General features: G+C 43.2%; 1 protein-coding gene across 4 annotated transcripts; it reads left to right on the plus strand.

Annotated features, from left to right (window-relative positions):
• The first annotated feature begins 1,767 nt into the window (after window positions 1-1,767).
• On the plus strand, window positions 1,768-14,844 carry LOC120956036 (uncharacterized). 4 transcript variants are annotated; one of them, XM_040377406.2, is made up of 3 exons: window positions 1,768-2,384; window positions 11,575-12,147; window positions 12,229-14,844. In XM_040377406.2, exons 1-3 carry the CDS (start codon window positions 2,291-2,293, stop codon window positions 13,308-13,310), a joined length of 1,749 nt encoding a protein of 582 aa, XP_040233340.2. In that variant the 5' UTR covers window positions 1,768-2,290; the 3' UTR covers window positions 13,311-14,844. The 4 variants fall into 4 exon arrangements, with proteins under 4 accessions (XP_040233340.2, XP_040233342.2, XP_040233341.2 ...); XM_040377408.2 differs by lacking the exon at window positions 1,768-2,384 and adding an exon at window positions 5,735-6,294; XM_040377407.2 differs by lacking the exon at window positions 1,768-2,384 and adding an exon at window positions 6,397-6,810.
• Window positions 14,845-16,281: the final 1,437 nt, after the last annotated feature.

Here is a 16,281-nt window from a genome sequence, read left to right on the forward strand (position 1 = left end):
TTTATGTATGTAGGTCCAATGTTGTCATATCTTCCATTTTCACACGTACATGCGGTACTAGCAAATACACATTTGTCTCATATTTTGTCGGTGTTGATAGGCGATAAACAGAATGGATGCTACAGAAGACAGGTGCGTACTCAACGTAGCGTAATCGGACTCAAGCGCGTAATCGGACAGAGTCTCTTAACCGACCCCAACGTGTTGTTGATGCAGCTGTTTACGCAGGATGAGCCCCGAAAATGAGACCACACCAGCAGAAGAATGCCTTTTCAAACGATTACGAAATGACGCATTTGTTTGCGATAAATTATTATCAAATTCATCAATTGCTAGCATCGGACGACAACCCCTGAACATCTTCTATCCACGTCTAACCGACGGAGGGCTTTTCGTCTTACATCTTGCACAGATAGTGTCCACACACGTCTCGCAGCCCAATAGGACGTCAAAAACGGCGTGATCGGTCTCAATTGGTTATTGTGTTCTAAATGTGCCGATCTACATTGGCAACAGGTGAAGCACCACAGTGTACGCGAAGATTCCTTGATGAGCTGCGGTACTAATCAATAGCACCGCCACGAAAGTTCAACGGCACGTTCAAGTAGAGTTTATGTAATTGCAATAGAAAATAAGCAAGAGACTTTCGAGCATCTTAACAAAGGGCTACAGGCATTGCTAACGACCTCGCGAACGTGGAGTGCCGAAGCAAACACACATACACACACACAGGGGCCCTTCCAAAACATATGGCCCCAGTTCCTTGTCGCTGTTGCGTCGCACAAAATCAAGTTTTCGTACGAAGGTCACATACAACCACACGCTGGTATTCAAAACTACTTGAAATTCTTCACAGACCTTCATTAGGTGGCCCTTCCCCACTCCCAGCTGTTTGGTCTGGGCCTTCCCTTCGAATGGATCACAATTTTTCAAAACTCATCCGGAAACAATTCAGCCCAGTTCCAGTCGCCGAGACTGCGGGGAGGGGGTGCATACCGGGAACGATATAATTTTATCATCCAAACCTCCCACACACCCCTCCACTAAGAAGGAAAGAGGTCGAAAAACACAGCACAAATCTTAAAGAAAACACCGCACGATGGCAACGACGACGATACGGTGCAAAGACGACGATGATGATGATGGCCACTTATGTGTGCTGAGATCGCCCTCCGAGGTTTTGTTTGATGTTTGACGATGATGATGATGATGAGGAGCCGGGTAGCTATCAAAGCGTCTCGGTCTCTCTGTTTGATGCGAGATTGCAAATAGTTTGCATTTCTTTTCCCTTTATCATCATCAACCTCCCTCCTATCTGCGCGGGTACGGGTGCCCCTTTTTCGGAACGGACAAACGGAAGTGACAGTTGACCATGCAACTGGCTGCACTTGCTTGAACCTGTTTGAACGATCGCGCGGCATCACTCGATCCTTGCGCCGTCCGGCATATCCGGTTCAGCGGGTCCCATTGTACGCGCTAAAGTGGTCCCAAAATACGCTTCGGTCTAAGAAAAAGGTGTATCAGCGATGAACGCGCCACCCGGCGAAGTAAACACACTTCCCCTCGCCACAGACGACCCACAATACAAACGAGATTGCAGCGCTTGAGCCGCGGACGGATGCGATGCGTTGCGCTGGGCTGGGGTGGGGTAAGGGTAACCAGAAGATAATAAACTGCCGCCTTGCCTTCTCTATTGTTGAACGCCCCTCCTCCCCGTCGAAGTCGTCGAGTTGGGCCGATCGGGCCGATGGTGGTAAGCGATATGGTGATGTTTCCAGTGCCCCAAAGGCGACGATGTGCGACAGGTCGTGCTAGCTTACGCGAGCGGGTCACTCGCGCAAACGGTTGCTGGACGGCGTGCGGAATGGTCGTTCCTTCGGTGAGCTCGAGATTTCCAGCGCCGTTCGTGCGGCATCTGCGTCGTCGTTATCAAGCATTCTGTTAGCGAGTGATCCGAAGCGGGGAGTGTGTTTTAGGCGCCACTTTTGTGTGGCATTGGGGGAGTGTGTTTTGGAGGTTTTTATTTTGAAGGAACCAGTTAAGAATTAGAAACAGGATTTTGAACAAAAATTGATCGTGAATTAGAAGTGTGGAGTAGAGGAAACATCTTTGAGCTGCCTGGTATGCTCCGTCTTTTGTGATCTTAGTGCTTAGTAAAACGGTGATATTCACGATCGATCAATCAAAGCTGTGAAGTGTGTCAGGTGCGTGTTAAGGGTGTGTTGAAACGGAACGAAAAAACATCCACTTTCAAACGAACAAAATAGTCAAACAAAACAGCTGTTGAAAAATGGCGCAAACTAAACGGCTCCGGTACGCGAACAACGCGGACAACGTGGCGTACTACCATGTGTACAAATACAATTCCCTGCAGCGGTTGAACAGTGAGTATTGTCAACAAACAAGGGTTTTCAAATAACTAAAAAAAATTAATTGTGTCGTTTAACTAATTTTTGCAAATTTAATCCGATCGGTCATGGAAAGGGTCATCTAAATATACAGTGCACTGTGCGTTGTGTATTACTGCTGCTGCTGCTGCTATCACGCTGTCTATGCTGTGCTGGGGTTATTGCAACCCCTTTTAGTGTCCAATTAAATAGTAAACCTGCCTAGAATAAACTTAGAAAGCTTTCCTCGCACGCCCATGACTGCTGGGGCTGGGCTTTAGATTACCGTGGGCTTTTCTTTGCATCAGCGAGAGAAAGCTGTGTGTAAACGTTTGTTACACGCCAAACAAGACGCGAGGTGAAGATTTGCGCGCAAATGTGATTTCTTCCTAAAGCGCGCCTACTGCCACGCTTGTGTTGGCGTGCGCTCCGCTGCAGCTCTTGAGGCGATCACGTTGTAGTCTGTGCGCCTATAACGTTACTGCCGGGGTAGGTTCATATGCGATGTAGCGCTTCATCAAGTGTTTTATTGCACCGCGGTTAGTCATCCGCTTCAAAGCAGGGAACACAACGCAGGGAGGGGAAAAGGATATGTCGGTGCAGGGCGACGCGTTGTTTTTATAATAGGAAGCGTTTCTATGTGTGATGGGAAATATATTCCAGACGCTGTGATACTGTGTTCTAAATCCCAAACCAACGTCAAATGCGTTTACGTTGAAGTGTTGTCTGTACGGTTGCGCACGGCAACACCGTGCGTATCCACCACGTTACCAGGATTATGGAAAGGCGGGACGCGCACGCAAATCCTGTTCTCAGGCGCATTTGCATACGCAAGCTTTGTCTCGCAGCGTATCGGCGTGAGGTGCTATAAAAGCTGCACTTAATTTATCGATGACATTTATTTTGCAATTTGATTAGTTACAGAGATAGTGGCAATTGAGGGGGTGGGGGGGGGGTATGGTTGGGGTAACTGTTGATGGGTTGGGACGGTTGGTTGTTTTGAAAACAAAATCAAACAATGGCGCGATTTGTTGATAACTCGGGACAACGAATTATGCAATCTGCAGAAGACCGGCTGACCGGCTGACCAAAGCGTGAACGCTTTCCGATATACAGCTGAATTAAATATGCTTAGGGCGAAGGTATTGGCGTGACCAGCGGGTGTTATGGCTGCACGGTAGTGGTGAAGAAGTATTATCTTGCACGGAGGTAGTGGTTGGGTTTGATTAGGTACGGCTTTGTGATGCTCCAATGCTGGGGAGGGGGCGATAAGGATAATCGTCGCTAATAAAAGAGCTCTCCGAACTGTTGATAAACTCATTTAGGCTGATTGAAAAGTGGCAAAGTTCTGGAGATGGGAAATGATTCATATATTAATTGGTTTATGAATCATTCGGTTTCTTCATAGATTTTGGTTTCAATAAATGCAAGGGTTTTATTTTTTATATATATTTGAAGGCTTCAATTTGTTATTAAAATGATTTTCGTCATTCGATTGCTGCCGTCTGATAAACCATTTCGATTTTGCGAAGCTTTAATACCAGCGATTTTCAATTCTTCCCAGCAGGGGGGAATTTTGAATTTTTTTAGAGGGTTTTTTTCAATCAAAATTTCGCCTAATACCCAGGATTGCCACGCTCTCCCCCCGCTCATGATCTTATGAGACGGAAATGAAAACCTACATGCACCTCACGTGGGGGGAAAGGCTGCAAAAAGGATGGAAATCACTGCTTTAATACATTTAAAATTAGTTTTACCTTTAACTATAGTGAACCATATAATTATAAACCAGAAGTAAACAAACTACGACCCTAGATAGTCCTAGGCCCCACGATGGCATTGTAAAGCTTAAAATTAAAAGTTTATTATTTTGACCATTTGAACTAAAATTTGAATTTTGTTTTTTTTTTTAAAGACAAAAAGCATGCTTCAATAGTAGAAATGTAAGGAAATTTGTTAGTATTTTCTGATCTTTTCTGATTTGGCAAAATCTAACGCTAAGTAACGTTAAAATGACGCTCAACAACGTTATTTGCGAATCACGAGGAATGGTCCCCGGCAGCCTTACTAAACGCCTGAAAGTATGCAGTACGTCTATCTATTTTCATGTTTGTAGTTATTTTTTTTATTTACACTTAGCTTAGCGATCTTAGGCGGCGCTCTGGGACCAATCGAACGAGACAAACAAACACGACTCTGTTCGATAGGTGCACTGTCAGCTGTTCGATGTCTTACAGACCTGTCATGATGCACTGCAATACGCGTATCTTTTCATCTCGAAAATGAAGCATTTTCATAGTTTAAATGAATATCCTTCTGCAGGGTGAAGATTCAACAAATAATTTACTACTTATTCACATCAATAATAACATAAAAATCATAAAAAGTTAAAATTGAAAAATGTAAACAAACATCCATGCCAAAACACATACAGTGCACACACATACGTTATGTACACGCAATAGTTTAATATTTTTCAAACCTGTATATTTGATGTTCTAATTAATTGCGAAGCATTGCAAATATTATTGATAGCAATTTTAAATATTCTGGTCGCAATTTTAAGACGAACAAGTTGCAAACTACGTAAACAAACTTGAAAATGTCCCGAATTGAATTCTATCTACTGTAGCTGTGAAGCGTTTGACAGCCAAGGTACCACAGCACAGGTGGGTATCGAACATCACAGACAGAATCAACTGACATGTTCGACTCGATGTTTGTCTTGTTTGTTTGTTTGTGTCTCACAGTGCACCTCCATATGATTGTGTGGGTTTGTTCGTGTCGGATGTCGTGTTCGATTGCTGCTAGAGCGCCGCCTAAGGGGTTTCCCTTACGATTTACACTAAATTAGCTTGTGTTTGATTTACATAAGAATAACAATGTACTGCATAAAATTGAAGTCGATTAATTAAATACTATTAAATAAAATTAATTTAATTCAATGTTAAAGTAAAATATAAACGAAATGATTTAAAATATTCCATTAGAAGAAAAAGTAATAAGAAGAATACTTCAATGAACATTTCAAGCTCTTCAACAATTTCTAAGCCAATATCAGAATTAAACAGACAGGGGAGAATCTTTACGTGAACCCACATTTAAGTCATGAATAAAATAATAAAAAACGCTGTAAAACAAACGGTTATTTCAAAATCGTTTTAAATTTCCTACCCTATGTTCGCTTGGTGCGCGCGTTTCAACCCTGTTCCAACCTGTCAAACGCCCAGTGTCAAGCCAACCCTCAGTAGGGGAGGGCTTTAGAAGGGGGTTGGTTCTCTGTAAGTAGCTGTACAGGGAAGGAGCGGTATGGAAGAGGGTGGTTTGTTTTGAAAACCATAAGCAGTGGAATCAAATTTGTCCAACACGCGCAAGAGGGAATACGCAAACCGCACAGTTCACGCTTTCTTGTCGCGCACGGTGCGTGCTGTCCGTACTGAACGCTGTTTCACCATTTCTTTCGTGTTAATCAGATTATTTTAAAGTTTGTCTGTCAGTCTCTTTACTGCTGCTACTCAAACATTTAACTGTACTGCGCGGTGTTTGTGTGTATATCTGTGTGTTGTGTCCTAGCAAGAAATGGTGCACTTTATGGTTGCGCGTGGAACAACGCATCAGCGAAGGGTTGGAAGATAAAGAGCAGCGCCAGGTTCGTCTCACAACAGCAAACACACAAAGCCCTCGGAGCAGCATGGAAACGCGCTTTGTGCTGCATGGTGTTGAAGGTTGAATTTTCCACCCTGCTGATGGTGGCTCTGTGTATCTGTGCATAACGTAACACGCGGAAGAGAGGGAGTGTTGTGGAAAGGGCGGTTGTGGAAGCAGCGACACTGGGCAGAGAAGGTTCTGCTGCTTTGGCGCATCTTTGCAGCATCACGGTTCGAGCACTCGCGTGTGTGCACAAGTGGTGGGTATTTAGGAATAGATGGTAGCAGGCTCTGATAATGGTGATGTTTCATTTGTCGCGCGTTTTCTTTACGCCCCACACACACACACACGCATGTTCCAGGTAGTGCTGTTGCTTTTGTAGCTCTGAACAAGACGATTAAGCGTGTCTAGTGTGTGGTAGTGACGGAAGTTTAGTGTGCTAAGATAAGAAAGACCTTATCGGCCCCCACAGAGAAGACGTTATCATCTCGGCGTAGCAGAAGGAGTGCAACCCCCGGCGTAGTCCCAGGTGTACGTGCGTGTTACGCTACCGCTGTTGCTGCGTATTGTTCGGGCAAGTACGCGCGTTACGCGACCAGAGGGAGGAATTTCCGAAGCCTTGCATTGGTTTGGTGCAGTGAATTATTCCAGTCAATAAATCCCCATCCCAGTGTCGTGTAAAGGAATCTATAATTTAAAAAAAATAGTGTCGATAGCGAGAGAGAGAGAAAGGGAAAAAAGTCACTCCACAACTGCACAACGATGCATGAATTCGGTGAGCAGCAGTAAAGTAAAATCGTTCGCTAAAACACGTTGTATCAACGGCCTCTCGCCTGTGTAACATGTGTAGTGTGTTTATTCTGTTTCTAATATTAACCCTCTGGTTTCAAAACAATACCTTGTTCCTCCTCCTACATGTGTGTGTGTGCGTGCGTGTGACTTTGTTGCAATATAATACGGACATCATCAGCATCATCATCATCATCTCTTTATCACGCTCTAGGGTTTGGTTTTGGAGGAGCAGGTGTTGATTTCCCTTTATTAACGAAAGCAACCAACCGTGCGGAAAGTATTCCCCGGCTTATTGATCACAAAAAACCCCCCACCAAGACTCGTTTGCACCACAAACAGCTTCCACTAGAATGGGCGGTGGTGGTGGTGGGCGTGAGTGAGTTCAGTGGGATGGCAAGCGCGCAATGCTCCACGATGAGGAGACACTAACAAAATGCGCTCGATGATAAAAATAACACCCCCTTGTTTCGCTTGTTGGAGGGGGAGTCCATCTACTATCGGGTGAGTTCTTCGCCCTCCCCACCATTAGCGCAGAAGGGAGAAGAACGGATAGGAACGATGAAAGCGACCGCAAGATTAGGGGATGAGCGTACTTCGTTGATTGTAATTTGAAAATGCGCCCGGCTCACAGCGCACGATTGGCTGCTGACGAGCGGTTTGCTCAGCGCCATTCGGTCGGGTCAAGTCGACCAACAAGTCGTACCCGGATCGTACCGGAATGAATTGGCCACGCATTTAGGCCTTGTTTTCATAGGTGAAGGTCGAGCGAATGATCGGGAAAATTAATTAAATAATTGTTCACAGAATGTACATCCCCCTTTGAGCCGAGAGAGCTTGGACTTTTCTTATTCTGCTCCCAGGCAACAGCCGCCAGCCCCTGGCGGCATGAGTCAGATAAACAGGAAACCGTCATCTGTTTGTCCCGACGGACTTGTTTTGCATGGGATCAGTGAAATGGACCTTACTGTGGCAAATGAGGCGTGCAATATGGCCACCTCGCGATGTGCACTTGATGCGCTTGTTTTTGCAAAGCAACGTTTGAAGAACGCTAGCAAAACGGGGCCTGAAATTTAATCGATCGAGCCGGCATTTCCATAGAAAACGTGAACAAGAAAGACAACAATGTAACCAGTGGGCTCATAATATTTGGCACACGTTCAAGCTATAAATAAAGCCCATTCTTTACGTAGCATTATAGTTCATCGTGTTGTCTTTCCAAGGGCAAGCATGTTGTTGCCCTATGGATGGATGTATGCACGGTGTATGGTTTGGTGCATTTTTTGTTGTTGTTGTTGCAGTATGACCTTCCCGTTTGATAGGTTTACTCGTTTTTTTCTTCCAACTCGACTGGCTGTGCTGGAGTTTGTCGCAGTTGCAGAACGCGCTCGCTGGCCTCGCTTCTAAAGTACATTAACCGTTTTTGAAACGTGATATGTTTGTGCGCTGAGGTTGTTGTGTGTTGCAAACAATCACACAGGTATGGAAAAAACGACAACTAAATATTTATTCATTTAAGCGTAACATTCCGCGAGAAGTGGACGTAACATAAGAACCCGGCTTGTAGAAAAGCCTTTCATAATAGTTCATAATTTCCATCGTCATAGATAAGGCAGACGAGTACAGTGATTAGGTATGGGTCGCAGGAGAAGGGTATTGCCATCTACTTCCTTGTTTGGCGCGACATCACTCACTTGGTGTGCTTCTACGGCAGGGGTCGGCAAACGTTTCTAATTGTCCGATTGAAGACTGTTAAATCTGTTCTTATATTTATTTGTGTAAAGTTTTACCTGACTTTTGGAATTTATTGCTTATTGAATTTGTTGCTACTACATATTACTATTAGCCTGTTGGTATGATTCTTCATGCGACATTCTCATTGTTCAGTTTTCAGGTGTCATCATAGGAAAAGACATAATCAGCTAAAAGTATGCTTATAATACGAGTAATAGATAACTCACAATTAAATTATGTATGAATTATTCTGTACGTACATTTTTGAACTTTGAACATAATGATTATAGGAGAACTTTAGCATCATACAACGACCCTCTCTTGACAATGTGTAGACAGTTCAATTATCATTCCGAATCATTTGACTTCCATTTGACTACGCAGAGTTTTAAAACTATCGTAGTATATTCGTACGCACTCGGTAAAAGGCAAGATTAGTTTTAGTATATAGAATTAAGTGGCAAGGGTCATAGTCTATGCAGTACCAGATCATAAAATTATCGAAATAAATAAATAAATTCTCCCAGAGCGTTTCTACATACACCGAGAATGCAGCTGAGAGATGGCTGTGAGAGAATTGACAACCGGTTTCTCACGCTGGTGTGTGTAGAAGCTCTGAAAAGCGCCGAGATGAGACTTTTAAAATGATGTTGAAAAAAACCATTTTAATCGCTAAATCGAAGTCAAAAAAGTTTCTTTTACTTTTTAATAATATATCTACGATTATTGGACGGCAAAAATGCAAACTATAATTGATCGATCGCTATAAACTGCCAATTCAATTTTTTCTCAGCTCCATCGTTCTTTGCATGCCGAGGAGAATTCTCTCACCGAAAATGCTGTCAGTCGCTGTCAAAGCATGCTGTCAGTTATTTTCTCAGCTGCATTCTCGGTGTATGTAGGAACGCTCCCATACGTTAATATCTCTCATTACAGGGTTTCCTACGATTTATTAATGTAATGAAGATGAAGTAATGATTCATACGAATCGTAAATGAAGAGTGATTTCAATTCTCAAATCGAATCTCGAAAGGCTCCTGAATCTTTATATCTCAAAAATTCAGAAATCTCTAATGATTCATAAATCTCTAAATATGTTTGACTTCCAAGATATTCATGAATAATGAAAGCGTCAAGGTTTGCAGTACCCATCACACAAGTAGATGTGATCTTCGTACGAGTGGGTCCGTGTACACCAATTGGCATAATGTTGCACATTGAAATTGTTATCAGCGAGACAAAAAAAAGAGGCTAGATTTAACCTAAATACAAAAAAAAAAATACAGTATACTACTGCAACAAAAAAGAAAACTGTGAACGATCCCGAAAATCGATCCTAAGCTCTTATTTAGTAAAGTGCAGTGATTGGGGGGAAAAAGAGGAACAATCTTGAGATATAGATTCATGAATCGATATAGATACATAAACCTTGAGGGATTGGGTATTGTTTAAAAAATCATGAATGTTTGGAGATTGAATATTTTAGGATTAAATGATTTTAAAATTTTGGATTTTTATGTGCAAGGATTTTAGAATCTACAACTGAATTATTCATCTCTACAATTATGTTCTCCTAAAACAACCATTACATCACTCTTCCAACATTTGATTCCAAATCATAAGCCCAATTAGAAGTTGGAGTAAACCATTTGTTTATATTTTTTTGGGCTTCAGATTAATTTTACTAGCAATCATCACAACTTTTTATATGTTAACTCGGAACTATTAAAAAAAAAAATCAATTAGTAGATGATACCTTACATCAGGTTCTTTGAGTGCTGAATAATGATTTTGGACACATCTGTCCCATTGTTATTAAAGTGACATGTAATTGCTCAATATGTCAATATTTCCTAGTTTTGTTACAAACAGCATTATTGAGCTAATAATTCAAAACTTTCCACAAAAGCATGGCAATGAATCTAGGGAAAAGTGTGCAAAAGTGAATACAATTAATGAGCAAAAAAGTCAGTTAATCATATTACCCATTGGTATTGAAATAAAATACACAAATAACTATTCAATGTGGAGAATGCGCTTCTAACAACGCTCATTTTATCGGTTTGTTAAAAAAAACACAGTTAATTTCTGTGCTTTAGAGCCAGATGGTGGACTGGACTTTGCCCATCCCTGTACTATGGCATGACGCAGTGTCTCCGGTACGACGAGCGGTACGTGTACGTGAAAGGAAACACTCTACTTGAGCCAAAGTCATAACGCTTCACAAAGGCTGGCATTCTGTACCACCTGTAAACCATACAATCGCAATGAGATAACTTTCTGGTAAGGTATCTCTATTCAAGTAGCAGGTATGACCCGCGCTTCCCAAACGTATCAAACAGGCTGGTGATTCAGTTACTAAGTGGTGACAGTATGAGCGATCTTCGAGGGACATTTACATGGGGGAGGTGAAGAAACGTGCCCAACACGTGAAGGGCAGTCGATTTTTGAATGCGCATCACGTCGAAATTTTGGTTGCGCGCCATTTTTCGTGCGTCTCGACGTCAACGGGCACAACAAGATTAGAGAGTAACATTTTTGTGGGACGTCCCACATGTGTCCCTAACGAGCCGCAGAGTGCCAGAAGGAGGCGTGAAGCAAATGTGCTGATGTACCGATGATGATAACCGTTGGTGGTGTGTATATTGCCGCGGTCCAAAAATGAGGCAGTCCACTAAGCAGATCTCTGGTGTCTGTCTGCGCTTGTCTTATCGCGCCAGTAAAAAAAAAAATCCGGTGCATGATTGAACCGTGTACACTTGCTCGTGCTTGACGAACGACGAAGACGACCGGGTGCGAGTTGTTGTTTTGATGATGACACAGTTTAATTCAGCATCTTCAGCTTCTTGCTGCGCGTGTTGGCAGTTGAGGATAGTTGTAGGGTATGATTTTGCAGTAGAGGTGATCCATTTTAACTGTATTTATTAATCGATTTTCTGGATTTTCTTATGCGTGATAGTTTGCAAAATTTAACATCCTTTTTTCTAACCATTTTTTCGAATGTAAATTCCCACAGAGTCGAAAAATATGCACGGCGTCAAGCGGGTGATTGCCTTCTGCATCCTGACCGCCGTCCTGCCGGCCTCGCTCATCATTCTCCCACTCTACCTGCGCCACACGGTGTTTGCGGACGTGGTCTATCCGATCGCCGAGTCGGACATTATCGAAATCCGCGATGGCATCTCGTCCGTGTTCTGCCAGAAGCACACGCTGCAGATGAACAGCACGTTCAACGCGTTCCAGCTCGACCACGAACCGGAAGTGTCGAAGAACCGCAAGCACATACGGTTGAAAAAGTCCATGTCCCTGCCGGACGATACGCTCGAGTACTGGGGCTTCTATCTGCTGAAGGGGGCGACTGTTGCGCTGAAGGTTTGCTCCCGGTACGACGGCTCCCGCATACTGGTTGTGAAGGGTGAGCGCAATCTGCGGACGTGCGGGCTGCTCGAGCACAACAACAACAAGATCGACAACTACCTCAACAAGGAACACGGCCAGGTGCTGGTCACGTTCGAGTCGGCGGCCGAGTTTATCGAGTATTCGGGTGAGCAGAAGGGGCTGCCCAAGCTGCCCGTCGATGGCAATCATGGTAAGTGGGAAGGGGAGTAGTGTAGTATGGTGGGACAGAAGGATCATTTTCTCATTGGACCTGCCTTTTCCGTCACCACAGGTGGAGAAGATTTAACGGAGGAGCGCTTATCACCCGAAGAGTCTGCCTCGCTGTTGCATCGTTTGCATACCTCCAAGGAGGCACGTGCCCAGCACGCTCGCACCACGGACAACGAGCTGGACAAGAACAAACGGACGACGGCGTACGACAGCTCGGGAAGGAAAGTGCACCATGCTACGACGAAACGGATCGGCCGGCCAGTGTCGGTCACGACAAAGAATGTCCAGACGCCGCCAAGCACAACGACGACTACGACCACCACGACCACCACGACCGAGCGACCGTCGAGCACGACGGAAAATCTCGTCAAGAAGTATCGCAACTTCCGTGCTACCGAGGCGGGACCTTCCTCGGTCGATGATGATGGTACTGATGATGGTAGCGGCATTCATCGGAAGCGCCACGGGCACAACAAAACCGGCCATCGGCAGCACCCGGAGGGGGAACAGATTGTCCAACCGGACAGTGTGGATCGGTCGGAGCAGCAACAGCAGCAGCAGCGGCCTGCAAATGGTCAAAGCCGCCGGCGCAGACGAAGGCGTGATCTGGTGTACGATCGGGCGATCAATCATGGCGGCACGGCAATGAACCATTCCAACAATACGTCCGATTCGGTGTCCAGTTTTGAGAACAGCTTGCTTTCCTGCTATGACGGTGATATCCTGTTGGCGCATAGTTTCCCACCGAGCAAATCGTGCCAAAGCGTCCGGTATCTCGAGGGCGCATCGCATACCGTCACCAAGCACGAGGTGGTGTCGGATGGGTACTACTATTACATCTTCTACAGCGACAACGACTACGTGCAGAACGACATCCACGCGATGTTCGACATCTACAAGCCGACGTTCCAGTACTCGAACATCTCCGACTCGAAGGCGTGCATCAACAGCACGCACTGCTCGTTCCCGATCACCTTCTGGTCGAACGAGCGGGTGATCGTGGAGGTGCCGACGCGCGACGGTATCGAACACGAGGAGGATGATATTACGTTTCTCGTGTCCACGTGCCATCCGCGCATGGCGATCTACATCATCTTCCCCGTCAGTGTGCTGATACTTGTGCTGACGTGTGCCTTCCTGTAAGGTGCAGCTGTGTTCCACTCAGGAGTGTGCTGGTTTGGAGAGTATTGGTTGATTATGCCTCATTACGTATAAGGATACAATTCATTCGTTAAAGTGCACCGGCAAGATTTCAAACGAGATAGGTGATGAAAACTCAACACCAGTAGGTTATTCGAAAAGGAAGGGATTAGCTGCAAACAAAATATAGTTCATGGTTTTGTATAGAGAGTATAGCGGAAAGTGCAATAGTTGTAAGATTGCTCCAAAGAATCTTGTTCATTTGCTGAGGATGCAGCGATCGGGATAAAAGTGAGATTATCAGCCAAACTGTTAGCTGCAATGAGTACAACAAATGATTCTACATACAATAGAATGCATACATGTATATTACTATCCTTTTTTGAGTTCTAGAATTTTACTAGACATCATCAGACAGACGAGATGGATCCACTAAAGGCTAAAAGAAACATATAGAGAGGCGGAAAGAGTTGTAAATTCGATACTAAGCTAGTCGCAAAACAGATGAGTATAGACATTAAAAACAGAGGAATAACAAAACACACAGATGCCCTATGAATCTAGAATCAGGGATAATATGTGGTAAGACAGACGGGAATGAAAATGAACGTAATAATGGTTTTATTTGATAATAATTGAGCAAGCAATTATTATTTGGATTGTTTTTTCGTTTACAGCGCAACATATAGAAGTTAAGTGAATGTAGTTTAGATTGTCCTCTAAATTATTGTATATAATTTTGGCTTTTTTATTCGGGGCTAACAAGAGGCTATTTCTGACATTTTGGTCACTACCAGAAGAAATGATATATTCCACACAAAAAAGATTTTGCAAATTTTTAAAAATACGCCTCTTTTGATTTCGTACAGAATTGTGCAGCTGTTTCGTACAGGTACTCTCAGTATAATATTCAAGCAGCAGCATCATGCCTGTTTTACAGTACAAGTGTATAAAGACAATAGGTACAGGCGCTGGAGTGTTTAGTGAAGGAAGGTAGCACTAGGACATTGAGAACATCGTGCAATTGCAAACATTACCTCACCAGTACTTGTAAAAGGCTTCGATGGTAACGAATCTTAGCTAGATGAGTCACGTTTTGCACCTCAATTGTAGGCTAATTTGAGACGCGCAAGAGATCATATCATATCATAGCTGCAAAACCCATACCCGGATGCTGCAAAATCTAGTGAATGATGCAATGTTATTGCAAATGAATTTTGTTTTAACTTCCATGTGCTTGATGCAATGTCACACTTTAATTCAATAATTGTGATATAAAAAACAACAACATACAAACACAACTGACGAGTGGATACGAGTGTTGAAACGGCTTATTACGCTGTACCATGCAGAAGGTAGTTACCGATGGCAGCCAAAGGAAAAGATTTTTTTTTTACAAAAGCGTGTAGGCGTCCATACAGATAAGAATCAAGCAGAGGCTATGTAGCGTTATAAAGAAGCATTAAATTCACAAAACATGACTGTGAGTTTTTTTATGAAATAAATCATAAGATTGATTATTTTTTCGTTACCATAACTGGAGAAGCTGTTTTACTTATTTGAAGGAGTAAGTTGATTGAGAAATTGGCATTTTTTTATTCATATTGTACATCGCACTGGTTGGTAAAGTTTTTTTTTATACCTTTCTCCTACTAGTGTAGTGTAGTTAGAAACGTGTTCTGATACTATATCCAATCGCTACAGTTTAGAAAATCAAATATCCATAGAATAAAACACGAATGCTCTATAGTTTCACTGGTTTGCTCAATAGATGGCGTTTAATAATAATAATTCATATTTATATTGCTGTCCTTCCCTTACAACGTGTTTCGACAAGTTTCATCTCATCATCCATATGAATATGGTCGTGTGGTCAGATACGTGGATATCACAACACCAACGACCATTACTCAAGTCTCACTTGCTTCAGTGCTGGTGGGTAACAATGGAATTTAGTATTTAAACAATCGTATCACCGTTTTAGTTCTAGCGATGCATAACTTCAATGCGAAATATACAACAGTACAGAGGAAATGAGAAAGCTCTCCAAGCGTGGAAGCTCCCACTGGTTCGGTATCCCACCAACAGATGGCGCCACCAACTTTTTGCTCTTTTTAGAATGCATGAATCGTTTGCCGTCTGCTAAACGAAGTCTTTCTATATTCCGTTTAGGTTGAGAGCTTGAGTCGTTTAGAACCCGTTTAGTGGTCGTTTAGTGGATTTTTGGTACTTGGGAAAGCTCTATAGCTTCACTGGTTTGCCCAATAGATGGCGTTTTATAACTTATAAAAGGCGAATGAGCTAGACCCCAAAGTCTCTATAAAATTAAGAAATTGAAGAAATTGAATTTATAACTCATATGTATATTGCTGTCCTTTCTTTGCAATGTGTTTCGCCTAGCTTCATCTAATCATTGCCTATATACCCTACGAACTATCCTAGCAAAAATCTATAAGATTGGTCAATACCAACTCTCAAATCTCAACTACTTCAGTGCTGGTGGGTAACAATGGAATTTAGTATTTAAACAATCGTATCGCCGGTTTAGTTCTAGCGATGCATAATTTCAATGCGAAAAATACAACAGTACAGAAGGAAGGAAAAGAAAGCTCTAAAAGCGAAGAAAGCTCCGCTGTGTGGCTATCCCACCAACAGATGGCGCCTCTAGCTTTTTTAAACTTTATTTAGGATGCATGAGTTCTTTGCCGTCTGCTACACAAAGTATTTTTATATTCCGTTGGGAGCTTGAGTCGTTTAGAACCCGTTTAGTGGTCGTTTAGTGTATTTGTGGCACTTGGGAACAGTACAGAGAGAAAGAGAAAGCTCTAAAAGCAAGGGAAAGTGGAGCTTTCCTCCTGGGTGGTTATCTCACCAACAGATGGCGCCTCCTGCTATTTGTGCTATTTTTAGAATGCGTCAGTCGTTTACCGTCTGCTAAATGAAGTCTTTCTCCTAATATAATCTGTCTAATATT

Source organism: Anopheles coluzzii, chromosome 3 (genome assembly GCF_943734685.1).
Source record: "Anopheles coluzzii chromosome 3, AcolN3, whole genome shotgun sequence".
In the NCBI taxonomy this organism is placed as follows: domain Eukaryota; kingdom Metazoa; phylum Arthropoda; class Insecta; order Diptera; family Culicidae; genus Anopheles; species Anopheles coluzzii.